Source organism: Scedosporium apiospermum, assembly GCF_000732125.1.
Source record: "Scedosporium apiospermum strain IHEM 14462 chromosome Unknown SEQ_SAPIO_0110, whole genome shotgun sequence".
NCBI lineage: Eukaryota > Fungi > Ascomycota > Sordariomycetes > Microascales > Microascaceae > Scedosporium > Scedosporium apiospermum.
This window is the reverse complement of record NW_015971811.1, coordinates 1,026,326-1,051,199: the sequence shown is the minus strand read 5'-3', so window position 1 is coordinate 1,051,199 and position 24,874 is coordinate 1,026,326. Positions and strand designations below refer to the sequence as shown.

The following is a 24,874-nucleotide window of genomic DNA, read 5'->3' as shown; positions in this document are numbered from 1 at the left end:
TCCATAATTCTTCTCCATGCCCCAGGAGATGTCAGTGAAAAAGTGAGGTTTTGGGGGTCTCGTTTTGCCGAGATTCGTGGGAATTATAACGAAAATAGACCATCTATCCTCAAAAAAAATACAGCGTTACTAGAGAGAAAAGACTCCTCTATCTCCTAGAAACGACTCTGATTAAAGACCTATTGCCAGAAAAGAACACATGTACAAATCCCCAGAGACATTCACTTCTGCCGATCCCTACACTGGAGGTCGAAAAAGCTCCTCCAAAACTACAGCTCACCTGCAAACCGTGTCCTCAAATTCTCACCATAGCGATAAAACAGCCATGGGACGGGCGTGAATGCGAGGCAAATGAAGCCCAAGACGCTGTTTCCCCAACCCAATCCCAGCCTTTCATACAACGGGTCGGCGCTAAGGTCCAGGAACGCTCCGAAGGGGGATCGGACGAGCAAGTTGGCTGCAAGAGCCGATGCGGCAGCCTCCGCCCCGAATGCGTCGACAAGATATACCTGGCCGGGGATGACCACGAATAGAGAGCCGAATCCGATGATGAAGGTTCCCAAAATTGGCAAAATCCAGTGAGTTTCGTACTTGGCGCACCAGCCGTACATGAATAGGCCTAGGGGGCTGATGGGCCCAATCCATTTCATCAAGATAAGGCGATCTTCTGGCCTCGCTTCAGCGCCTTCTTTCGGTCGAAGGAGCCTATCACTAAGAATGGAGAACACGGCCAAGCCCACCATCATGCCGATGCCAAGACCAAGATAGGCGAGCCCAGAAGTTGACGGACTAAAATGGTAGACCCCCTGGAAGACAGTTGGAAAGGTAGCAAAAAGTAAAAAGATGAGGCCGAATAGTATACCCGTATAAAGCGATATGAATAGAACAATGGGAGAGAAGGCCAAAAGCTTCAAGGGTCGAACAATAGCACGGAGAAGCATCTCGCGTGGTGTCTCCTCCTTCGATAGTTTCCGTGTTAATTTCTCGTTGCCGGTAGTCTTGCGCAAGCGGGTTGCCTTCCACTTCAATAAAACCGCGGCGTTGGTTTCTCTCATGAATATGGCAGTTCCTATAGCGATGACTCCGGACTATGTGAAGAGGATATAGTTAGAGATGTGCGGCAAGCGCTCGGGACTCGAGAAAACTCACCAGAATCGAGAGGATCCGAAAGGTCCAGCGCCAGCCAATATCCTCGGACACGAAGCCACCGATGATGGGCCCAACAACCTATTGCCAAAGTTTTAAAATAAAAGATTTCTTTCAACGAGGAGAAGGGAGGGTCACTTACAGGCCCCAAGATTGGTCCCATCGCAAACAACGCCATGGCTTTGCCTCGCTTGTCCTGAGGAGTGACATCTGCAATTGTACCGCCTCCAATGCTCATGGGACCAGCAGCAGCGCAGCCGCAGATAAACCGGAAGACGAGAAACATGGCGGTGTTTGTAGCAAAAGCGCAACCCAGAGTAAAGGCAAGGTAGACGACGTTGCACACGAGGTAAATGATCAGCCGACCATACAGCTCAGATAAAGGCGCAAGAATTATAGGACCCAAAGCGAATCCTAGAACGTAAAGGCTAACGGTCATGGCTGCGACCGTGGAATTGGTGATGGAGAACTCGGAAACCAACTCTTGTACGCCAGGGGCAAACATGGTTGCGGCCAGATTTCTAATGACACAGGTTATTATGTGCATATCCGCATTGTTATGAGCAATTGGAGAGGAAGAAAACACCAACGCTGAGAGGGTGAACAAGCTCACGATAGCCACGTGCGTATGCTTCTTTGCCGCCGACCAGTTGAGCGGATTCATCGGGTCGTCGGGGCCATCCCAGTCAACAATGTTGCTCTCTTCGGATAACCCTTTTTCGTATTGCCCGCTGTCTTTTGAGTCGCTAGTCTCGCCTGTCTCCAGTCGAGGAGGAGAAAGTTCGGGTGGAGGCATCTCAAAGCCTTTGTGAGGTTGCTCGACAGCGATTTACCGTGGCTTCAAGCGAGAAAGAACCCTTCGAAGACTAGGACATATAGTTTGGCTGAAGGGCATTCCACTTGATGAGAGGGCACTTATTTCTTGCTTCGAACAATAGAGGGTTTCCATTCCCAAGGTAATATCTCCAGCCCAAGAAAAGGGGAAATAAGAAGTCGACATGCGACATAGGGAGGCTTTTCATGTCCGGTTGTCCGTTGCTCCAGTGGATTTCCACTCGCCGGAGATGAAATAAGCCAAATAATTTCCCACCCCAACCGTGAAAGGACATACGCTCAAGTCCGTCATCCTCACCGTCCGTTGCAAGGATGGCAAATGTACGGTCAAGATGGGATGTGATTTGTGATGTTGGTGGGATGTATAAGGGTGGGACGGAGGATCGGAGCGGAGGATCAGAACGGAGGTTTGGACTACTTGAATCCCTGTGCATGGTGGATTTAATTAACAGGAAAGGGCACCAGTGAGGAAGTGGTGGTTCAACGGGACGTTGCTTGATTCGCTGCTCTAGGCCGTAGAGCTATTGTGAGTGAGACGGAGGATCGGAGTTAAGGTCATCCGTCAGTGTGAAGTGTAAAGTAGGGTTGTATCACAGTGTAACACGCCAAAGCCGCGATCCTTGGGCTGAACAGAAGACGAGCATCAAGATTGTTGTCAAACAAATAGGCCTCGCCGCTCAGCAGAGCAAAACATCATCTTCCCGCCCAAGCATTGCAGTGATTTCAGAAAATGGCCGACCAAGAGGTGCAAGAAGACCCCGTTGAATGGGGACCTGGGAAGACGCCGAGAGGTAGATCACGTCCGCTTTTGAGCAGACGGCGCGCCAAACCGCAGCTGTCCTGCAACTTCTGCAGACAGAGGAAGTAAGTTTCCTGCCCCTTCTCTAAAGCGTGGGTAGAGCGGCTCTGAGTCTCCCTAGGCTGAAATGCGACCGGGAGCAGCCGTGTGATTCCTGCTCCAAGAGAGGTATCGGCCAATCTTGCGCGTACGTCGTAAATGTACCTAGGTCGCCAGGCGGTGCCAAGAGGCCTCTCGGTACTATTCAAGAAAGGATTCAGCATCTCGAGAGCCTCGTGGTTGATTTGATGCAACACTCTGGCCAAGAACCTGTTCTCACACCAGAATCATCATCGCCACCGCGCCCCATCCACTACCTTAGCCTTCCAGTTACAACAGCAACTCCAAGTGAAGATGTGGCGGACATTCCTTCGACCACTTCGGACTGTGGCAGCATGCAGGCGACGACAGCAGGTGGAAGCTATGTCGATGCTAGTCACTGGGCTGCGATCCTCGATGGCATCGCAGAAATAAGGGACCATTTTGAGAAAGAAGAAGAGGCTTCACTTGCCCATTATCGTGCCTTTGAACCGCATAGCACCGACTTGAAATGCCCACAGTTGCTTTATGGCTGCCCTAAACTTGCAACCAAGGAAGAGATTCTTGCGGCGATGCCCGCCCGGCAGGTTGTTGATCGGCTAGTATCGCGATACTTTAACTCTTTTGAGATGTCTCCCGGTTAGTCTATTGGTCACAGAGCGGCAACTGGATTCAACTAATTATCGAGCTTTAGCCGTGCTGCATAGCGTTCAGTTTCTCAAGGAGGTGATGCTGCCTTCCTCCATGCCCTTACTGTCCCACCTGTTCCTTATTAACAATGGCATTTAGTACGAGGAGTTCTGGGAGAACCCCACGGCTACTCCTATTATATGGCTTGGGCTCCTCTTCACCATCATGTGTCTGGCGGCTCAGTTCCAGATGTCGAGATCAGGCCCTGGACTCCAAACTCCAGAGACGATGTCCATGGAGCAAGAACTCCAGAGCATGATAGAGGCTTTTAGGCAGAAAACGATACAATGCCTCGTACTCGGAAATTATGCTCAAGGAGGGCCTTACGTGCTAGAAACTTTGATGCTGCACATTGCCGCTGAGCTATTCATTCGTAACGATGCCGAGATCGGTTTGTGGATACTCTTAGGCACAATAGTTCAGCTTGCAATGCACATGGGCTATCACAGAGACCCCAGGCATTTCAAGGGCATGTCCCCTTTCACAGGTGAGATGCGCAAGCGGGTATGGGCAACCATTGTCGAACTCGACCTTGGTATTTCCGCGCAAATGGGCCTCCCGCGGCTCATCAAGCAATGGCATACCGACACCAGCGAGCCCTCAAACTTGCAAGACGCCGACTTTGACAAAACTACAACGGAGATGCCCCCATCACGACCGGAGACTGAATTTACGCCCATGCTCTATCGCCTCGTAAAAGCGCGGATCATGAAAGTTATCGGGTTCATCTGGGATTTTGCGGGCGACGTCAGGCCGCATAGCCACAACGAAGTGACGAGGATGGAAACGATGCTCCAAGCCGCCCGCGAGTCCATCCCCGAATGCGTCAGGTGGCACTCCATGGCACACTGCATTACGGACTCGCCACGAGTTGTCTTGCAGAAGCTAGTCCTCGAGATAATTTATCACAGAGCACGAATCGTCCTCCATCGCAAGTATCTGCAATATTCGCCAACGAAAACTCAGCAACATGCCCGTTCCCGACAGACATGTCTCGGCGCAGCACTCAAACTTTTAGACTACCAGCATATGATACATGGGGAGACGCTGCCGTTTGGCCGGCTCTATCAGGACCGGTGGAAGGTTTCTTCTTTGGTCAATCACGACTTTCTTCTCGCGACGAGCATCCTTTGCTTTTACCTGCAGCAGACTCGGGCGGATGATACTCAAGCACCTATGGCGAAGACTATTGAGGAATCCCTAAAGCGGTCGCACGACATTTGGATTCAGTCGAGTAGCTCATCAAAGGAGGCACAAAAGGCTGCCAAAGCATTGAATGTGATCCTGAAACGCCCTAATAGTACTTTGAGGCCAGACTCCGATATAGAAAGCGGTGCCCTACTCGAAAGTCTCTCATTCTCCGTTTACAATCGTCCCGGCGACTATGTCCAAGGTGAGTGATGAAGCATACGTCCTTGTACTGAGCCAGCCATCCTTGGATCTAATAACCCTCGGCCTTTTAGACAACACCCACTTGCCAGTCTTCGACGTCACGACGCCGATGAGCTGGGAAAATCCGGCCAGGGAGCTCATGGGTTTCTTCCCGGCAGCATCTCCAGCCACCGCTACCAGTTGGCAGATGATGGATGGCGAGGGACTATAAAATGGCCTGCAACGGCGCTTTATGGCCTAGGTGCCATGGCACCCCCCGAATGGCAATGAAGCTGCCAAACCCTCTGCCAATTTTACGTGGCTCTTGGGATGTAAAAGTCAAGCCCTTAAGGCACTTCCAACTTGATACTCACATCGATTCCTACCCCATTTTCCAATGGCTCTTAACTCCATGTTGAGCACTTTGCCGGAGCAATCCGCTACAGCGATAATTTGCCGCTAGGAAGCCGATGCTCGAACCTCGATGATATATTCCCGAGCGTCCAGTGTATTGTAGGGCTATATTGCCCCCAATCAGGGAGGAACCTATCCTCGGGAAGGAAGCAGCCTTTTCCCTACTCCTGACTAGGACCCTTTATAGAGCAAATCCAGACATTTCTGATACATACGGCCATAGCTCGCAGAGAATTGAGGGTCCCGTCCCCTCCCCTGTGACGACCAGCGAGTCCCTGGTGTTGTATGTTTTTGTGTTCGGCTTTTTCTCTTTTTTTCTTTTCTTTTCTTTTTGACATCTTTTGCGAAACGGGACTTGGCTGTGTGTGGGTTCGAGGTGCTTGTTGCGAGGGGGAACCATGCATCAGAGCGTGCCTCTTGACATGGCCGAAATGGAATCCTGGGCAGATGTCAGATCCTCGGCGAGCCTGTTCTTGGAGGGCCCCATGTTCGGCCCGTAAAGCGGATGCTTCTCAAATGATTGTGATAAACTGGACATCTGCACCGGACATGCTGCCTGCAAAGAGCGAACAGCTCTGCGAAACCACTTAATTCGAGCCAGGGACATCGAGTTCGTATGGCCAGTTCCCGAAGGCTGGACCACATCTCGGTCTCGAAATAGACCGCCTTCGCAGCCAGGGCTATTGCCAGACGCAGTCGTTAAGAGCGACTGTTTGCGTTATTGGTGCATCACGGCGGAATCCACTTCCCAGCCAGTCTCGTCATCCCGGATTGATGATACAGAGAGGATCGATCCATCGATACCGGAAGGCAAGCGTACGCGTGACTTGCACAGCGTCACGGTCGAAACTCGAGTGATGGGGATGGATCTTTGCCCTCGGACGAAAAGTGACCCCTGGAGAGTTCGGAGGATTTTGTCCCGGCGAGAGGAAATCCGCATAACGACTTAATTTAAGGTTTCCGGTGACTCTTCCGACGCGGCGGACGAGAACGAGAATGACCCACCCGTTTAAACCGACGTCGATAAAGATCAATCTAGGCAATTAAGACAATTAATCATAATAAGATTCAAGATTAGATCAAGATTAGATCAATATTTTTTTTCCTTGGGAAGGAAGTGTAACGTTCGACCAACGTTGCAATATGCATCACACGTATTTAGTCTCGGCTCCAGGAAGCTTCGGCGCGTGGCATTTCTGCCAACCAAGACTGCATTTTGTGCTTCCCACATGCAAGGGCTTTCGGGTCATGAGACGAGGGAGTTGGGCTGGTTCGGTTTCGCTTGGGCCAAGAATCGATAAATGAGCGGAAGTCTTGGCTGCTCGTGTTAATCGCCAATGCCCTTCCACCTTTCATTCCCAGCTCGTCTTGGCCCCCGATCTAAGTCAGTCCAAAGCGACATCGCGCTGGCTGTGCTGGCCCCCAGGTGTACAGGTGTACAGACGTACTGGTGTTGAGAAAGTAAACCACGGATTCTTCCTGGTTGAATACATATTTACTTTAGAATATCCCAATCCTGTCCGCGATCTTGCCAACTCTGTCTTTTCTTCTCTCTTTGCACTTTCATTTGCTGCTTTTGTGTTGTTCGAGATCGCCGTCTAACCCTGGTTCTCTCCAGTCTTGGCCTTCACGGAGACACGACCTCGTCCGCTCCTTACTATTCATTTCCTGTCTTATGTCCCCGTCTTATGATCTCTATACCGTCTTGAGACTCGTGAGGTGTGGCTTTTTTAGCATTCCCTATAGCTAATGACGAGATAAATTTCTTTGTTGATATCCGGGGCTTCCGCCTTTCCTTAATCCTCTCCCGCCATGATGCGTCTCCGAATTTCTTTCGCTCATATTCTTCTCGGAGGCTTAGCGACGGTCGAGGCAGCCGACCTTGCCGGCTTCGTCCGGACAAACGTAAGTATATTGTTGCGTTTCGCAGATCTTCGAGAGCGGGACGGCCTCACTAACACCCACATGTGTCTGGAAAGACTGGTTCTATTGGTGGAGGCAATACCTTCCCCGGTGTAACCCGCCCGCTTGGTATGATCAAACTCGGACCCGACCTGTACAATGGCAGAGACAGCTACTCGGGCTACCAACCCGATGGCAACTTTATCGGCTTCAGCATGCTCCACGAGAGTGGCACTGGTGGTGCGCCCAAATATGGTGTTGTTGCGCAGATGCCCGTTGTTGGAGAAATTCCAAATCCTCTCGCCGATATCAGTCAACCGAGAGGGGCGGACGACGTGACAGAAGTTGGTTATTATAGGTCTACGACGCAAAATGGCATCGAAATCGAGCTTGCTGCGGCAAGCAGAGCAGGATTTTATCAGTATACCTTTCCCGAGGGACAGGGCGACCCGGCAATCGTGGTGGATGTATCCCACGTCCTCAAGTCGTATCGTGGCATGGGCCTAGAGCAACATTATCTTGGTGGTGGGATTTCTGTGCACAAGGAGGGCGAACAAGGTCACCTCTCGTATCGTGGATATGGACGATACGATAATGTAGGTAGCACGGTCACAGCACGACCATGCATCTTCCCACAAGTTCGCCCCCGGGGCTAACTGGTCGCACAGGGTTGGAACAAAGCTCCGACGTGGGTTGTTTATTTCTGCGGATACTTCGACAAGCCGGCGACGTACAAGACATTCTTGGGAACGAGACCCGACGGCGAAGATCTCGATTGGTATGAAGAGAGGGACAAGGTGGATTTCTCGCTCAACAGGCTGGGTGCCGTCTTCTCCTTCAAGGACACCGAGGTGAAGTCTCGCGTTGGCGTGTCCTTCATTTCCACTGACCAGGCGTGTCGGAATGTGAATAATGAGATTCCGGACGGAACTTCGCTGTCAAAACTGCGAGATGATACGAGGAAGGAGTGGGGGGATAAAGTGCTTTCCAAAGTGACAACCACCGAAACCGATCCTGAGCTGTTGGCCCGTCTTTACTCCGCGCTCTATTTTATGAACCTTCTGCCTCAGAACAAGACGGGGGAGAATCCACTCTGGGAGTCTGAAGAGCCGTATTACGACGATATATTTACCTTTTGGGATACCGTATGCGCATTCAACGCCCTACATTCACTCGTCTTAGTCGTGGAATCCACTAACATTGTAAATAGTTCCGGTGCACCACGTCTCTCTTCCACATCCTCCAGCCCGAGACATACGAGGAATTTATCCGGTCCTGGGTCGACATCTGGAGACACGAGGGCTTCATGTCCGACGCGCGATCCTCCTTTTGGAACGGTGCCGTACAGGGTGGTTCAAATGTCGACAACGTCTTCGCCGATGCTTACGTGAAGGGTGTCAGAGGCAAGATTAACTGGGAGGACGCCTATCAAGCAATGGTGACGGATGCTGAGGTCGCGCCACCTCCTGGGACTGATAACCGCGACGCCGGAGGGTCAGCAAAAGAGGGTCGGGGAGCACTTCCCGACTGGCTTTCGCGTGGCTATATCACAACCAAGTTCGCTCGGTCTGTGACTCGTGCTGTAGAGTAGTAAGTGATCCGATCCGGGAGTCGGTGGGATTCCCGTTAAGTATCGCAAAAGCTGACATTTTTTTCCCTTTTAGTTCCACAAATGACTTTGCGCTGTACCAGGTAGCGCTGGGGTTGGGTCATAAGGAGGACGCTGCGAAATATCTGGGCAGATCGCGAAACTGGCGAAACCATTGGAATAAAGACATGGCGGCCTTGGGCCATAGTGGTTTCCTTGGCCCGCGAGATGAGGGAGGGAACTTTATTGATCAGGACCCTCTCAGTTGCGGCGGATGTTACTGGGGAAATCATTGTGAGTTTCTCTTGGATAAGTTCTCGTTGACGGTTCTAACTCACAGCCTCCAGACTACCAAGGTCTCCCATGGGAATACACCTTCAACGCACACCACGACATCTCCACCCTCATCGACTGGAGCGGCGGCAAAGACGCCTTCATCGACCGGCTCGAGCTCACCTTCAGGCCCGGAATCATCTCCGGCAACGAGCAATTCGACCACACCATCTTTAACCCGGGCAACGAGCCCAGCTTCGGCACCCCTTACCTCTACAACTTTGTCGGTCGCCAGGACCTTTCCTCCCTGCGGAGCCGTTTTATCGCAAAGTCGTATTATAGCCCAACTCCGGGCGGCCTGCCCGGCAACAGCGACGCGGGAGCCATGGAATCTTGGCTGTTGTGGAACATGATCGGCCTTTACCCTCTCACGGGACAAACTACCTTTCTCATCGGATCTCCCTGGCTCAAAGACCTCACGATTAACTTGGGAGGCGGGGCTAAGCTCGAAATCACTGCTCAAGGCGCCTCTTCCGAAGATGCAATCTACGTCCAGTCTCTCAAGGTCAACGGGAAGGACTGGGATAAGGCCTGGGTTTCTTGGAACGACGTCTTCCGCGACGGCGGCAAGATGGAGTTTATCCTCGGAAAAAGCCCCGTTAATTGGGCTACCGGACCGCCACCGCCTAGTCCGGCTGTCGGCGACGGTCTTGACGTGCCCGAGCCGCCCGAGTCTCCGGAGCGGAGGAGGTCTTTGACTACTCGTGACTACATCGCTGGCGGCGTCATCGTTGTTGCCCTAGGAGGGAGTGTCGGCCTCATTATTACTCTGGGGTATAAGCATGTTAGCAAGAAGAAGGATAAGACGGCCAAGTCTGGATATCGGAGGGCGAGGGTGAGTGACTCGGGTGAAGAGCCTGAAAGTGACCGGCCTTTTGAAGAGTCAGACTCTGATTTGGAGAGGGCATTGGATACGAGGAGCAGGAGCAGGAGAAGTGCGTTGAGGAGCTAGGGTTGGACATGATGCGCAACATAGCAGGGAATTTTTTTTCTTTTCCTTTTATTCTTAACCTTTTATTCTTAACCTTTTTTTCCTTGCCATTTTCTTGTTTACAGACGGCGTTGTTGGCTCGCCTAGAGGGAACGACTTAAGATATGATGAGTCTTGGATAGAGTTATGATATTCCTAATCGTCTAAAGGGGCTGGGATGTTGACGATGACTGAATTAAACGGAGGGCAACATGAGATACTAGACAATACCCCACACTCATATGGTATTTTATAGTTGGGATTCCTAGAATAACGGAATCGAAGAATCGGCTGACCTTGCTAGGAAACATCTCAGTTCAAAGAATTCACCATCTCGGGTCTATGTTCCCTGGTCATAAACAGTAAACTTAATATTCCAGAAAACGCCACTGCTATGCTCTGCCTACGAGTCTGTATAGAGTGCTTGGATAGTTATACGGGGTATCTATCGAGGGTGCGCCAAGAAAAGGCCGGAAAGGAAAACAAAAATCACCCATAGTTTCTCAAAGTGTTGTGTATCCTCAAAAACAAAAACTTCTATCCCCAAACATTGCGGAATTCGTCATTCTCGTTCACTTCGTACCGTGGGGTGAATGTCGGCTCCTCCATCGTTTCCTCGTTCTGAGGAGACGTCCCCCGGTCATCTAATGTGGGTTCGTCTCTGGTAGCAGTAGTAGTATACCCTTGGGAGACCGGGGGTAAGGCATGTGGTCGAGATTCGGTTGCTACCTGTTGCAGCGATGACCGGCCGCCACCACGATCGCTCTGGGTGCTCTCCTGAGGCGGCGGGCGTCTCTTCTTCTTCTTCGTGACTGGAGTTCCTTCACTAGGACCTAGGTTCTGCGCAGCCGGCTTCGAGGGAGGCCGCCGATTCGGCGTAGGCCGTAGAGGTGGAGTCTGATATCTCGCGTGCAGAGGCTCGCTAGCGGTAATGACAGGATACTATGATTGTGTCAGCGTTTGGCCTTGAGAGAGATAAGCGTAAGGTGGAAACATACGTTCCAATCTCCATATTCAAGCTCTCTTGCTTTATCATAAAGACGTTCCTCCTCAGGATCTAGGTTCAGCTCTTCGTCAAACGTGCTTCCGCTTGAGTCGCTTGTCGTTTGTGCCCTACTCGAAGAGCCGGCATAAGCCGGGCCCAGGAGAGGCGTGGTTGCCGAAACCTGACTCTGACCAGGTTTTGGAATCCAGTACTTTCCCTTTCCTCCTCGCTCATATCTCATACCTTCCTGGATGCGGGCGAGTCTTGATCGAGAGTCCTCGTGGGCCATAATCTTATCGCCCGAGTCAAAGGAGCGGTATCCGTAGCTGTCTCCCTTGAAAGTTTGTTTTGAATCCTCGATGAGGTCCTTCGGCCCAAATGCGTCTTTGAAGGCATATCCGAGAGGCATACGCGCAGAGAAGATGCTATTATCAGCAAAGTCCTTCCAGGAAAAGGCGTACCAGTGCGCGATGGCAAATGCAGGCATTTCAATACAGATCAAGGCGTCTTGGATCGCGGCAGCGAGGTTGTCAGGGGTGTATCCATCCACGTCATCAGGAATGGCACCTAGCCAGACCAGGATCGAGAGGAAGAACCCTTGCCAATACGAAGCAAAGATGATGAGTTTGATGCATAGGAACTTGGGAACGGGTCGGAACGGCTTCAGGTCCTTATTCATGCAGACCCAAAACAGACCCAGGGCGTAAAGGCTGACGGTCACGCTGATGTTGTAGATGATGCCGCTCCAGAAGTAGCCCGATTTTAAGCCAATGTAGCCCTCTTCATAAACACCACAGGCCTTCATGATGACGGCAGCTAGCGCCAGAAGCGGCTTCAGCCACGTGTATTGTAGGATGCCTCTCTTAATGGCGAGGAAGGTGTGCGGATCGGAGATGTCGACCTTGGCGAGAACGTGATTGAGAGGCCAAAGATGGCTGACCGGGGCCCTCCCGTGCATCATGATGATCAACGCCCTCTCGCCCCCAATATAATTGATGAGGAGCTGGAAGAAGGTGTAAATCGTGAAGGCCTGCACTCGTTAGCATCTTAATATGCCATCCGGACCGGGCTCTGTCGGAATTGGATTCGCACCTCATATATATCGCGGATGGGATCGAGAAAATGCGACGCCGTAATAGATATCATACTTGTCCACGATGCAATCGCGTAGATTGGGACCCTGCTCGAAACGTGTCAGCCTGATCCTCCCCAACTTCGACAACACGTACATCAACAGTATTCGGACTACATATCGCTGGAGGAGAGGTTTTCGATAGTTTTTCCTATGGAGGGTATAAGTACCAAAACACCGAAGACAGTCGAAGTTAGATACGGTTGGTTTCTCACGCTTGCAGGAAGATTGAGCTATCAGGAAAGGCGATATTAGTGGGTGACATCAAGATGGCAAAGGGACTTGGAACTTACATGGTGGACAACAGTGTCGCGGTCAAGGCTGCGACGCCAGCGACTACGATAGTCGTGCTGGCAAGCCTATGACCCGTACCACCCATTTTCGGATTCGGAACGCGGTGCCTTGTCGCGTGCGTCGACCAACTCAAGATGATCTCTCCTCTAATGTTCAGTCGAGATCGACACCATGTCGGAAAAACCTTCACAAGAAGCCTTTCGGTTTTCGAATTTCGGGGCGGTGAATGACGGCCAGGTAGAAGCAGACGGCGCAAGCAAAAATCCTAGGTCTCTGTGGTTAGACTTGCTAACGGTCCCGGGCGAGATCCCTCTGCTGAGTGCTGATGAGGAGGAATATCAAGACCGTCTGAGGATGGAGGCGGCATCAGCAAGGCACCCAGATTAATCGAGTTGGGGGGAATGACGCGACACCATCTGCAATTTTATGCATCTATGATCGCTGCTGCAGAAGCTTGGAGCTCGACTACTACTGGTTGCTAGAAGGTATTAAGTACATAGATGCACTATCTTATGCGCAGGTCCCCACTAAATCCAGCCACTCATCACCAAGATTTGCGCCGTTATGCCCAAAGTCCCCGCTTCTCTCCCAACATATGAAAGGTACTAGGTACCTATTCATGCTAAGCAACTTGTCAAATCCACTATGGCCCGAGGACCCTGTCGCGACTTCCCATTCATTGAAGGCGGTAATTCTTGTCACCGAAAAGGAGATTCGCTTGACGAACGTCAACAACTACCATTCACCGAGTCCTTCGAGCGACGGCAGCGAGTGTCGATTTAATCTCCAGACCGAAGTTGGCCGGAACGGCTCCAATTATGCTCTGACCGAGACGCGAGTTCCAACGAACCACACCCAGGTCCGAAGCTTCAACACTCTCGACAACATCATGTCAACCGCCGTCTGGTTGAACCATACAGCTGCGCGGATGCTGCAATAACTATTTCCTTGGGCGAGAAAGATAGAGTGCTCAGCTCTTTCAGCTAACTGGAAGCGATTATAGCACTGGACAGGGGCTGTTGGAACCATGTCGAACACCAATCCCAATGCCTTGCCGTTGGACGAAGCTCGAGCTTTCAATCCGTGAGCTATGGCCCACGGCCTGCCAGTTATCGAGGTCGACGTCTTGAACTAACGTCTCCTTTTCTAGGGTGTTTGTCGTCTACTTTCTCATCTGTACCGGCTTGAGCATCTTCTTCCTCCTCTACTTTAACAGGGTCTTCGCTTGGCTGGCGGCCTACGGAATTCGAACCTGGACATGGCACCGATATCGTATATACATCGACTTCCAAGCCCTTCAAATATCTTTCCTTGGAGGTCGAGTATTCTTCACAGGTCTAAGATATCACGGAAACAATGAGACGTTCCATGTCCAGAACGGCCACATCACCTGGAATTACTGGTTACGTCGAGTCCGCGATGTTGATATCAGCACGAAATCTACGAGTCCCCACGAGGCTGACGAGAAGCGCCAAAACTCAAGCCTGCCATGCCGAGTCAACGTGTCCTTGAACGGGTTAGAGTGGTTCGTCTACAATAGAAGCCCCGTTTATGACGGGATACTCAAAAACCTGTCCGATGACAAGCCACCTACCGACTTGGGCACTGAGGATTCGGCGGAGGAGAAGACCGGGAAAGTTGGTCAATCGGGTACTGAGGGTGCCTCCATACCACAGTATGGAATTCTGTCCAGCCCGGACAACGTTCAGGCTTGTGAGGAACCTGGTGACTGCGATGATAGTGTCTCTTCAGAAAGCTCCGACCTGCCCTTCTTGATACAGCTTTTTCCCATTCATGTTGAATGCCGAACGGCCGCCCTCGTAATGGGTAATGAGAATACGAAAGCCGTGCTCGTTATCAAGACTGGAGAGGCATCTGGCGACATCGACGCCGCCGAGTCAGGCTCTGTGGACCTGTACCGCCAGCTCTTCAAGTTCAATTTCCGCCATCCCGTTGTCGAGATGAGACCGAATGAAGACTATACGGAGGACCAAGAGTCGCGCGCCACGCGAGGGAAGCGCCCCGTGCAGAATATCCCGCCAATTAAAAAGAGAGCGTTTCTCCTCCGAACCGGACGACGGCTTACAAAACGTCTGAGGAATATGGTGCCTTTTTGGCGAAAGTCGGTAGAGTCTCTATCTCCGATACGTAATGAAGGACCGTTGCCGACTCGCCCTCCAGGCACGGATGGTTGGCAAGGGCTGTCAAGGTACCTGAACGATGATATGGAGGATAAAGCGCGGTGGGCATCCGTCGAGTATGCCGCGAATACCACCATCATCGATAGTCCCTCGGCGACCGTTGCCCTATTTTGGGATGTGCCGGCGAAAATTACCCAAGCAGCTGATCAGTCCGTCGAAAACATCAATGGCGACGACACTCCTCCAGCATGGGGTATTCATCTATCTATACAGGGGGGCACGGTAAACTACGGGCCTTGGGCGGACCGTCAACGAGCTGAACTCCAACGGTTTTTCTTCCCTGCCGCTTGCAAAGACGCTATCCCGGCACAGCGGTTGAAGGTCGGGGACTATCGAGTGGCTACCAAGTTCACTTTATTTGTTGAGCTCGATAAGGAGGTAACGATCCGAGTCCCAACCAAAGAGCCTTCGAAGAACTGGCGATTCAAGAGTACCGTGCTTCCAACCCAGCAGAACCAGCCAACTCAAAAGCGAAAGGAACGGAACCGGGAGAAGAAGCTGAACACTAACGACCCCTCACGAATTCGACCTGCTGGATGGCTTGACTTGAGAGTTTCCGCAAATGCTACTATATCTTTTGCAATGGACATGTTTGCTGGTTCAGCCGGGTATTCAACTACTGTTGATCTCGACTTGCCGGAAACGGAACTCTCTAGCAGTGTCAATCATGAATTGCTCTGGAGGTCCGGGCCCCAGCGAATCTCATGCGACTTATCTTCACCTCTGAAGTGGAATACTCTTCGAACTTGGCGTTTCGACATCTCCAGCGATAATCTTGATCTTTTCCTCTTGAGAGAGCATGTGTTTCTTCTCATTGATCTCGTGGATGACTGGACGACAGGGCCGCCACCGGATTATCTTGTCTTCACCCCCTTCAAATACAATATCAACCTCGATTTCAACAATGTGAAAGTCTTCTTCAATGTCAATGATGCAAACGTCATCAACAACCCTACCTCGTTGGACGAAAACACCTACCTCATCCTCTCCAGCAAACTTCTTTCCGCCTCCGTCTCTATTCCAATCGATACTTTCCGACCTCCGAAGAATGCCATCCCTTTCGAGATCAAGGCGGACGCTCTTGAAGCGTCACTTCACCTACCGCTTTCTAATACACAGGCGACTTTCCTACGCTCTAAAACAATAGGCCGGGCTGAGAATGCTGTTATAAGCGGCGAGTACCATTACAATGCAACAACATCGCCAGCCAACACAGACACGCTCATTGCGAATATTTCGGGGCAGTCCCCAACTGTGACTGCCTACGGCTTCCTCGTCAGATATCTCTTGTCTCTTAAAGACAATTACTTTGGGGACCATGTCCACTTTCGGACGTTAGAGGAGTATCAGAAATCCTTACGCCAAGAGCCAGATTCGGCGGCCGCTCAGAATAGCCATCCCCCTCATCAGATATCCAATGACCTGGACGTTATTCTTAACCTCCGGGTCGATGATCCCCGACTTCTCGTTCCCGCCAATATCTATGATGCATCCAACAACATCCAGATCGAGACCGCGTCTCTTGGTATCGATCTTCGATTTACCAATTACTATATGGATCTGGAATTTTCAGTTAGCCCTTTAAATTTGTCACTGGGCGTGGGAGAACTAGGCGACGACGGTTCGCCAACTGAGGCCGTGTCATCGACACAGCTATTCATTGACGGGATTCGTGTATACGGGAACCGTCTCTTTGGTCTCCCGCCTACTGAACCCACATACCTATGCAATTGGGACTTGTCGGTTGGCTCTATCACCGGGGAGTGCACCGCCGAATTTCTCACCTCGCTGGCGCGAGGAGGGAAGGCATTTCTTTTCGGTTTTGATGACGAAGAAAATGCTCTTGTGCCGTACTCATCTCTCATCTTCTACGATGTCACTTTCCTTCGAGTGATGGTCGAATCCGTAAAAGTATGGCTGCATGTTGATGAAGCGGCTTTTTTATTTTCGACAGAGTCTATCAGTGTTAGCTTCAATGACTGGGCTCGGACTCATTATTCAAAGCGGGGGAATGTAAACATCCCCAATGTTCAGCTCGCTTGTTTTGACTCAGAAACGGCCGCTCGACACAAGTCGAGGCACCGCCATGATATCACCCCGGAAGCACTTCTTCACACCAGTGTTCATGTTGCGTTAATTGGACGGAAGTTTGAGTTCTCTCAGGAGCGAAAGCTACAGCAAGAGCTGGTCCGAAGAGAGGATCAGCGCACACATAGGACCCAGTTCCTTCTGCTTCCGGGATTGCCGTTAGATGAGTTTAACCCAACCCGAATCGACCCTCCGGCTCAGGTTGTTCCGCCAATGCCCGAGCCCATCTCGGAAACACTTCCTCAAGATGACGGGAAATCCGAAACTACCACAGGAACGCTGTCTATGCCGATGCCGTCCATCCGAAGGCAAAGCTCGTTTCTGAGCTTATCCAGCGCAAGCCAAAAGAGCGTAGTCCGTACTGACCCGTCAAGATCTCGCAGCCGTGGTAAGGCCTCCTTTGTTCGAGCTAGACCAGAGCGCTCAGCCATGCATCTGAGAGAGTTCTCAACCTCATCTGAGCGCCACTCGGCTTTTTACAGCGCATCGGGCGAGAATATCTACGGTGACTCCGTCCGGCCATCCGTCGTCACATTCTCGAGCCAGTATTACCCGCCTCATTTTCCTCTTGAAAATCTCCAGCCAGACACTAGTGATACAGCAATCCCAAGTGTGGAAACCGAAGATGCCGATTCTTTCGGTACCTTGGAACTCGACCTTGAGGACATTGACCCGGAGATTCTCAGCGAAGATCACATATACTCCAGCTTCATCATCGAGTTTCCAACGGGCATATCTGGCTTCCTTAATCCAGTTTCAGCACGATATGTAGCATCTCTGCTCTCGGCACTCCAGCCAACTTCTCCGGAGGACGTTCTCGACGGACTGCAGATGAGTTCGATGACGGAAATTGTCGATCTCAAGAACTTAGCGAAGGTCCGTGGGGAGATCACAGACATCATGATTAAACTTCCAAGCGCAAATATTCGTTTTATAAACTCTACAGATGTAGGGTTTCAGAGAACGACAAGTCCAGCACACGATCAATATGATGCTCTGTGCCGCAATGTTGCCCTTGTTACTAGGGGCACCACGAAGTGGGATGACCCTTTCAAACCAGAAACTAAGGAGTCTCGCAGGTCCCTACACCTGAGACTGGGCTCTGCCGAAATTACGGTCTCCGAAAGGTTCCCGGAGATGAACGAGACGCAGCCGGCGGTGATGGCCCAGATCGAGCAGGCGGTTGTGTCAGTCGGGTCCCGGGATGTGACCTACATCGATGCAACTATCGGAGCTATCAGAGCCACCACTGCCTCGGGGAAGATTGACTACCTTGCTGGTCTCATTCACCGGACGAACCTCATGGTATCTGAGATGGAGCACTTGTTCTCTGATGTACTTTCAAAGACCGAGGACCGCCTAAGATACTTCATACACCACCTGGCCGTTCTGAGCAAACAAACGGGCGATGCGTCATTCTTTACCCGACCATCTGCTGTCCTGCGATGTGTGGAATCTCACCTGCGCACTTTTGATTCCTGGAAATTAATACTACGTCTGAGACAGATTTGGTCTGAGATGAGCATCGAGGAACAAGAGGCGCTTTATTTGGCTTGCTGGGCCTCGCATCCGACACCTCCAGAGAACGCCGCTGCGGAAACCATGGATGCCTTTCAAAAATGGCGGAGTTGGGACCTGGGAGATCTTGAAGAATCAGTGCTACTCAAGATGGTCTTTGACCTGCCAGACAGAAAACCTCAGATGCAGGACTCTCTCCCCTTGCTAGGGGCTTGCCAAATTGACGAGATTGAGTTAGTCCTAGATCCCGGTCCGAAAGAGAACAAAACGACCATTCTTGATCTCACTGCTAGACTTGAGCGGAGCAACAAGAGACACGACGTGTCGCAAGACCTCCAGGATGTTGAAGGGCAGCTGACTGTTCTCAACATATATTGTGATGAGGCGGCAATTAATATCAACTGGGAGCTCTGCGAACTGGCGAACAATGTGTTGCGCCTTTACTCGGAGACTCTGGCGGCCGAAGAGTCGCCTTCTCGATCACCACCACCCGGTAGTGAAGTAGGCTCACCTTCTCCAAGGAAGCCCGAATCACTCCATGTGGTTGTCTCTCTCGGAAACGGTGCACTAGCAGTTGATACGATCAATCTAAGTGCAAAGACTCTCGCGCATGGCCTCACGGTATCGTTCCTCAGCCATGATGTAGAGGCGGGAGGCAGTAGCAGCAATCTCCTCGTCAATTGTGACGGCATAACATCGAGGCTTCACGGCCGTTCTGAATTACTAGGCATGGTGCAACTTCGGCAGCCCAGTCTATTCGCCTCTCACCAGATGCAAGAGGTCGACTCTGTAAACTCGCACACAGTCAAATCTACGGCGAGTAGCAGGAGCCTAACTCTCATCGTGAAGCAAGACCCCATCGCGCTATTAGAGGTTCTGGATCTCTTGGTAAGGGATGAGGCTATGCAGCTCTACCGGCTCAAAGACCAACTTCCATCGTCTTCCCCAAAGCCCAAAAGGCGTAGCAAGCAGATCGCCGAGCGCCTATCAGCATATAGGGTGAACGTAGCCTTGTTCCTCGATGAGTACAAGATCAGCGCACCACTACTCCAATCACTCACATACAACGTATCTGGTGTTGTCTCCAGGGCCGCAATCGCTGCCAATTTTGGCAAGGAGCTCATCTTCGACTTTGACATCAGCGAAAACTCCCACGAGATTCAAATCGAGGTCAACAATGAGCCAAGAAGCATCTCTCTCCTCAGCATTCCGCCCACGAACGGTCGGCTCACCAGCCATATTGGAGACTCGGAGCATGCTCTAGCACTCTTCGCGTCCATGGAGCTCATGCAACTTGACGCCTCCGCTGTCTATAGTCTTCTTAAGGCTCTTAACCGCCCAGAGATATCCAATACGATTCACGATATCCAAGAGCAAGTGCAAAGCATCACCGCACATATGGATGACTTGTTCGAACCCGACACCGTCGTTCAGGCCACGCCCGTCTCGCCGACCAAGTCGAGGACCGTCTACACTGTCCACCTCACACTTGCGGGACTAGAGATTGCCGGAACAACCCCTCTTGATTCGCGAACCCAGCCCGAAGCACAGCTTTTGGCCTGTCTCAACAGGATGCACTTTGAGATGTCTAACCAAGTTGAGGCTCGCGGTCCTATTCTAGAGCACCCCGAACTGCACGTTCATCTCGGCGAGATCTTGTTCGACCTGCGCAAGGGGCGGGAGGGCGAGATGAAATCTTGCGGGAATGTATCGTTCAGTGCCCTGATATCGGCAACCACGCGGCCCGGGACCGATGGTGAGGATGAGAGAGCGTTCAGCTTCAGAAGTGATGGTTTCGAAATTAACCTATCCCCGGAGACAATATCAACACTTGTAGATGTGTTGGGATACCTGGGAGATAAGATCAAGGATCTAGATACCTCGAGAGAACTAGAGTACTTGCGAAAACTCAGACAGTCAACGCCAAAAATCGCAATCAATGACGAGGAGGAAGCTGATGGGGCGGACTTCATTGATAGCTTCTTGTCTTCAATCGTTTACCAATTCGAAGTCCACAATGCTCAGATGACCTGGCTAATTATGGATGGCTTTGAAACGCCGCGGCCTGGGGAGGAGGACCTTGTTCTATCGGTCCAGTTGCTTGAGTTTGGTACGCGCAAGACAAAGTCCGCTCGGCTCGCGATTCAGAACTTCCAACTTCAGATGGTACCTGCAGGGTCTGACCCGTCTGTCCGATCTCACCACTCAGCGCTATTACCAGAGGTTGTTTTCAACGTTGCCTACTTCTCTACTCCCGATGCCCGTCGTCTAGCTTTCCAAGCTGTTGGGAAGTCTCTAGACCTTCGCCTTACTTCCGGTTTCATTATTCCTGCGTCCTACCTGAAGAATTCGATCGGCTTATCAGTCAAGAATGTCCAACAGGCATCCCAGAATTGGAACACGGGAATCTCGTCGACGAAGCCGGATGAGCCAGCAGCAGCCCGAAATATCCTAGGTGCGAAACGTTTGGAGTCCATCCTCGTTGATGCCGATTTTGCCGGTGCTGTAGTACACGTGTCGGCAAAGAAACCCGGCGAGTCCCAAAAGCCCCACAACAGGGGAGGCCGAGCCGGTGCGGGCGGAAAGTACGGTCAATTCTCGGATGACACGGGAGGTAGTATGTCCCTCCGCTCTCCGGGCTTGGCCTGGAAGATGGAATTCAGAGATAACGGAAAGGACGATCCTTCATTATATGGAGAAGTCAAGATCGAGGAATCCAGCAACGTTTTGCATCCTTCAGTCGTTCCGTTATTCATGGACATCACTTCGAGTATCAAGGACGTTGTTAGCAGTGACGAAGAGAACCCCGCCACCATTCCAGTGCCTACTTCATCGCCAAAGCAGGGCGAAGAGGAAAGGCTTCTGACGGCCGATACCGACGAGGTATTGGGACGTCTGAGATTAAACCTGGGCATGCGAATCTGCAAACAGGAGTTTACCTTGAGCTGTCAGCCAATCGCTCGTGTTTCGGCTACCACACATTTCGAAGACATATACCTCACAGTTAACACAGTCAGGTCTAGCGAAGCTGGCAACTTCCTTGCTATCTCCTCAACCATTAGCAATCTACAAGCTTCTGTCCAACATGTCTACTCGAGGGAATCTACGGGAAGCTTTGAGGTCGAATCTATTGTCCTGTCGCTCATGAACAGCAAGCACTTCAGCGGAAGGAGCGGTGTGTCCGCGATACTGAAAGTCAGCCCGATGAAGGTTGCAATCAACGCCAAGCAGCTGCAGGACTTCCTCCTATTTAGAGAGATTTGGTACCCGGCGGATATACGTCGGACATCCGTGGCGCCCGTCGCCAAGCTGCAGACAGAAACGTCACAAGGTCACCTAGTCCAAAGATACCAACAAGTCGCCGCAACCGCCGCGTTCCCGTGGACAGCGACCATTGCCATCAGCTCACTGGAAATCAGTCTTGACCTTGGCCAGGCAATTGGCAGATCAGTCTTTGCAATCAATGACTTTTGGGTGTCGTCGAAGAAGACGTCGGACTGGGAACAGAATTTGTGCCTCGGCTTCGATCGCGTCGGCGCGGACTGCACCGGCCGACTCAGCGGATTCGTCGCTCTCCAAGATTTCCGGCTCCGGACTTCTATTCAGTGGCCAATGCGAGAACAGGCATTAAACGAAACACCATTGGTTCAAGCGTCTATTAGTTTTAGCCAATTCCGACTGAAGGCGGCATTCGACTACCAAGCCTTCCTGGTTGCCGATATTACGTCGTTGGAGTTTCTTATGTACAACGTCCGGCGTTCGATGGCAGGAGGCGGAGATCGCCTAGTTGCTATTTTCGATGGGGATGCAATTCAAGTATTCGGTACTACGACATCGGCCGCTCAAGCAGTCGCTCTCTATCAGGGAATCCAGAAACTTATCCAGGAGAGGAAGGGTAACTTTGAGACGTCTTTGAGGGAGATTGAAAGGTTTATGAGACGAACGCCATCATCCCTGGTATCGACATCTCAACAGTCAAGCCAGTTACCGAAACTTCCGGGAGACGATACTCTATCCAAGTCGCCCATCTCGTTAGATACTGACGTCGTGGTGACCTTGAAGGCACTAAATCTCGGTGTCTTCCCAAGCACATTTTCAGACCACCAGGTTTTCAAGATGGAAGCGCTGGATGCACAGGCTCGGTTTGCCGCCAATGTCGTGCAACGCCGCGTTCACAGCATCTTGGATCTCACTTTAGGACAACTGAGAATCGGCCTCGCTGGCGTCCGCAACATAGACGCGCCCAAGACTCTCAACGAGATCTCAGTAGAAGATGTGGTGGAGCGCGCGACGGGCTCCCGCGGCGGCACGATTCTCAAGGTGCCTCGAGTGCACGCAACAATGGAGACGTGGCAATCACCCAAGGGCAAACGGATCGACTACATATTCAAGAGCGCCTTCGAAGGCAAGGTCGAGGTAGGGTGGAACTATTCCCGCATCAGCTACATACGGGGCATGTGGGCCAATCACTCCAAGACGCTCGAGCAGACTTGGGGTAAGGAGCTAGCCGTCATCTCTATCAAAGTCACGGGCGTTCCGGACGGCCAAGGGGGCGAGGAGGGTGAGGGTGGCGAGGGCGCTTCGGGTCGGCAGAAGCAGAAGAAGATCACGGCGGAGGTCAACGTGCCGCAGAGCAAATACGAGTACGTCGCGCTGGAGGAGCCCGTCATCGAGACGCCGCAGCTGAGGGACATGGGCGAGGCTACGCCGCCTTTGGAATGGATCGGGCTGCATAGGGATAGGCTGCCGAATTTGACGCATCAGATTGTCATCGTGTCGCTTCTAGAATTGGCTGGAGAGGTTGAGGATGCTTACGCGAGGATCTTGGGATCCTCGTGAAAGATAAGGTCACGGTGGTGGCCATTTTTCAGTTCATATCTATCTATGTGGAAGCCAGGTTGGGCGAGTGGAGGAGGCGAAGCTCTTCTTTGTACGCTTTGTACGATTACCTATGAAGTAGAATGTATTATGATATCCTAATAAAGCAATGACAAATTCGATTCATCTTTGAAAAGTTGCACGAAGTATGAAGTCGAAGATGATTCGCCTGCAAATAAGCTCTTGCAAGTCGAGCTTGAGAAAGTCTCGGATTTAGGAGTTAACGATCCAATGCCTGGTGCGGACGACTCGACCCGAGGATGACAACAGGCTCGTGCATCTCTACCATCATGCTATTGGGGGTGGCCAAAAAGGAGAGTTGCACCAGTTCGGCGTAGAGTCATCGAGGTGAATCAGGCTAAGGTATAAATGGAATGATTTGATATGTTTGTCGATACTGGCGATAGCACTCCGTGCTGGCCCGTACATTTACACAGGTAGAGCGATGACATTTAGCTCATCCGGCGGGTTGACTCTGACGTGACCTTGCCAAGGGGGGTTTACTGAACATCAGGCAGCTGTGCTGTACATGTCCCATCAGGTCGGGCCAGGATACGTGCAGGCTTGGGCAGGGCATAATGTATGAGGACGAGGGTGGCTTGCTTGTCTGCGAGTCTTTCGATTTTTTCCCTTTACCCCACCAGATGGCAGACAGCTTAAACAGGTGGCGTCATTATTCATCGCAGTTTTTGCTGAGTGCCCCTCCAAGTCGTCTGGTCCTCATCTGAAAGGACTCTTCCAGTGTTCGTGCGGGCATATCTTGGAAAGATATCCCAACAATATCAAATCAATTGATGCCCTTCCGATCCGATATTCTAGTATGGGGAAGAGTCGACTAGGGTTCGGAGTAGTAAACCATTTGAGGTCCGGATCAAGGCTAGGAAGCAAGCCTTGACGCCGGCCTTGTTCGAGGCAGTCTGCTTGCACTGGATACCTCCAAGTAGTGTACTCTCTTACTTCGTAAAAGATTGAAGCTATCATGTGGACACACACAAATCAGGGATAATACCAATTGTGTGGCTAAAAAGTCACTGTAGCAGGGCTTTTAACCCTCTCGTTTCCGACACAATTTGATGTACTTCCATGATGGTGGGGTCAAGTTGCTGACGATTGGAAGGAGCGGGGTATGAGCAACAGCTCCGAGCACACACCAATTGAGAAGGTATTGCTAGTATCATCGCCAAGTATCATAGCTAAAAAGTCGATGCTGGGAGTACGGCGCAGTTACGACATAGTACAACACTACTGCACAGCAACGTATGGAGGAGGGACGATGGCTTGGACCTGACAGGTCTAGATGATGGGAAGGTGGGAAGGAACGACTGCGAGTGGGTGCTGCACGGTGGCAGTTGCCATAACAATATCGAGTTACCCCGCCAAAAGGCGAAGAAAATAGAGAGGCCACGGTGAAGCGCCAGGGCGAAAAAACCGAAGGGAAGGAAAAAAAAATTCTGGGCTGGAGGTACCTTGGACTGTAGTACGAGAGTGTTCTGATACACATCCACATTGTCCCAGCTCTTGATCCACCCCCCTCCTGTCTGTCTGCTGCCACTGCCCTGCCTGTGCTCGATTTTACAGTCGTACACTCTCGCCTTTTCCCTCCCAAACCTCTCCCAACTCTCTCTCCCTCTTTTCTCCCTCATCAAACACATC

At 51.5% G+C, this 24,874-nt stretch overlaps 5 protein-coding genes across 5 annotated transcripts; 3 read left to right on the top strand and 2 right to left on the bottom strand.

The window, feature by feature from the left end:
* Window positions 1-269: 269 nt before the first annotated feature.
* SAPIO_CDS7233 (Uncharacterized protein) lies at window positions 270-1,942 on the bottom strand (the record flags this gene model as incomplete). The annotated part of the gene is made up of 3 exons (XM_016789127.1): window positions 270-1,088; window positions 1,150-1,227; window positions 1,289-1,942. 3 exons carry the CDS (start codon window positions 1,940-1,942, stop codon window positions 270-272), a joined length of 1,551 nt encoding a protein of 516 aa, XP_016640954.1.
* A 1,124-nt stretch (window positions 1,943-3,066) lies between these two features.
* On the top strand, window positions 3,067-5,150 carry SAPIO_CDS7232 (Fungal specific transcription factor domain protein; the record flags this gene model as incomplete). The annotated part of the gene is made up of 4 exons (XM_016789126.1): window positions 3,067-3,496; window positions 3,552-3,583; window positions 3,647-4,940; window positions 5,011-5,150. The coding sequence occupies 4 exons, from the start codon at window positions 3,067-3,069 to the stop codon at window positions 5,148-5,150; spliced, it is 1,896 nt and encodes a 631-aa protein (XP_016640953.1).
* Window positions 5,151-7,144: 1,994 nt separating this feature from the next.
* On the top strand, window positions 7,145-10,107 carry SAPIO_CDS7231 (putative glycosyl hydrolase protein; the record flags this gene model as incomplete). The annotated part of the gene is made up of 6 exons (XM_016789125.1): window positions 7,145-7,237; window positions 7,312-7,830; window positions 7,903-8,379; window positions 8,445-8,824; window positions 8,899-9,116; window positions 9,170-10,107. 6 exons carry the CDS (start codon window positions 7,145-7,147, stop codon window positions 10,105-10,107), a joined length of 2,625 nt encoding a protein of 874 aa, XP_016640952.1.
* A 555-nt stretch (window positions 10,108-10,662) lies between these two features.
* On the bottom strand, window positions 10,663-12,621 carry SAPIO_CDS7230 (uncharacterized protein; the record flags this gene model as incomplete). The annotated part of the gene is made up of 5 exons (XM_016789124.1): window positions 10,663-11,067; window positions 11,124-12,140; window positions 12,203-12,290; window positions 12,458-12,475; window positions 12,536-12,621. 5 exons carry the CDS (start codon window positions 12,619-12,621, stop codon window positions 10,663-10,665), a joined length of 1,614 nt encoding a protein of 537 aa, XP_016640951.1.
* A 942-nt stretch (window positions 12,622-13,563) lies between these two features.
* On the top strand, window positions 13,564-23,182 carry SAPIO_CDS7229 (Fermentation associated protein; the record flags this gene model as incomplete). The annotated part of the gene is made up of 2 exons (XM_016789123.1): window positions 13,564-13,619; window positions 13,687-23,182. The coding sequence occupies 2 exons, from the start codon at window positions 13,564-13,566 to the stop codon at window positions 23,180-23,182; spliced, it is 9,552 nt and encodes a 3,183-aa protein (XP_016640950.1).
* Between the last annotated feature and the right edge of the window lie 1,692 nt (window positions 23,183-24,874).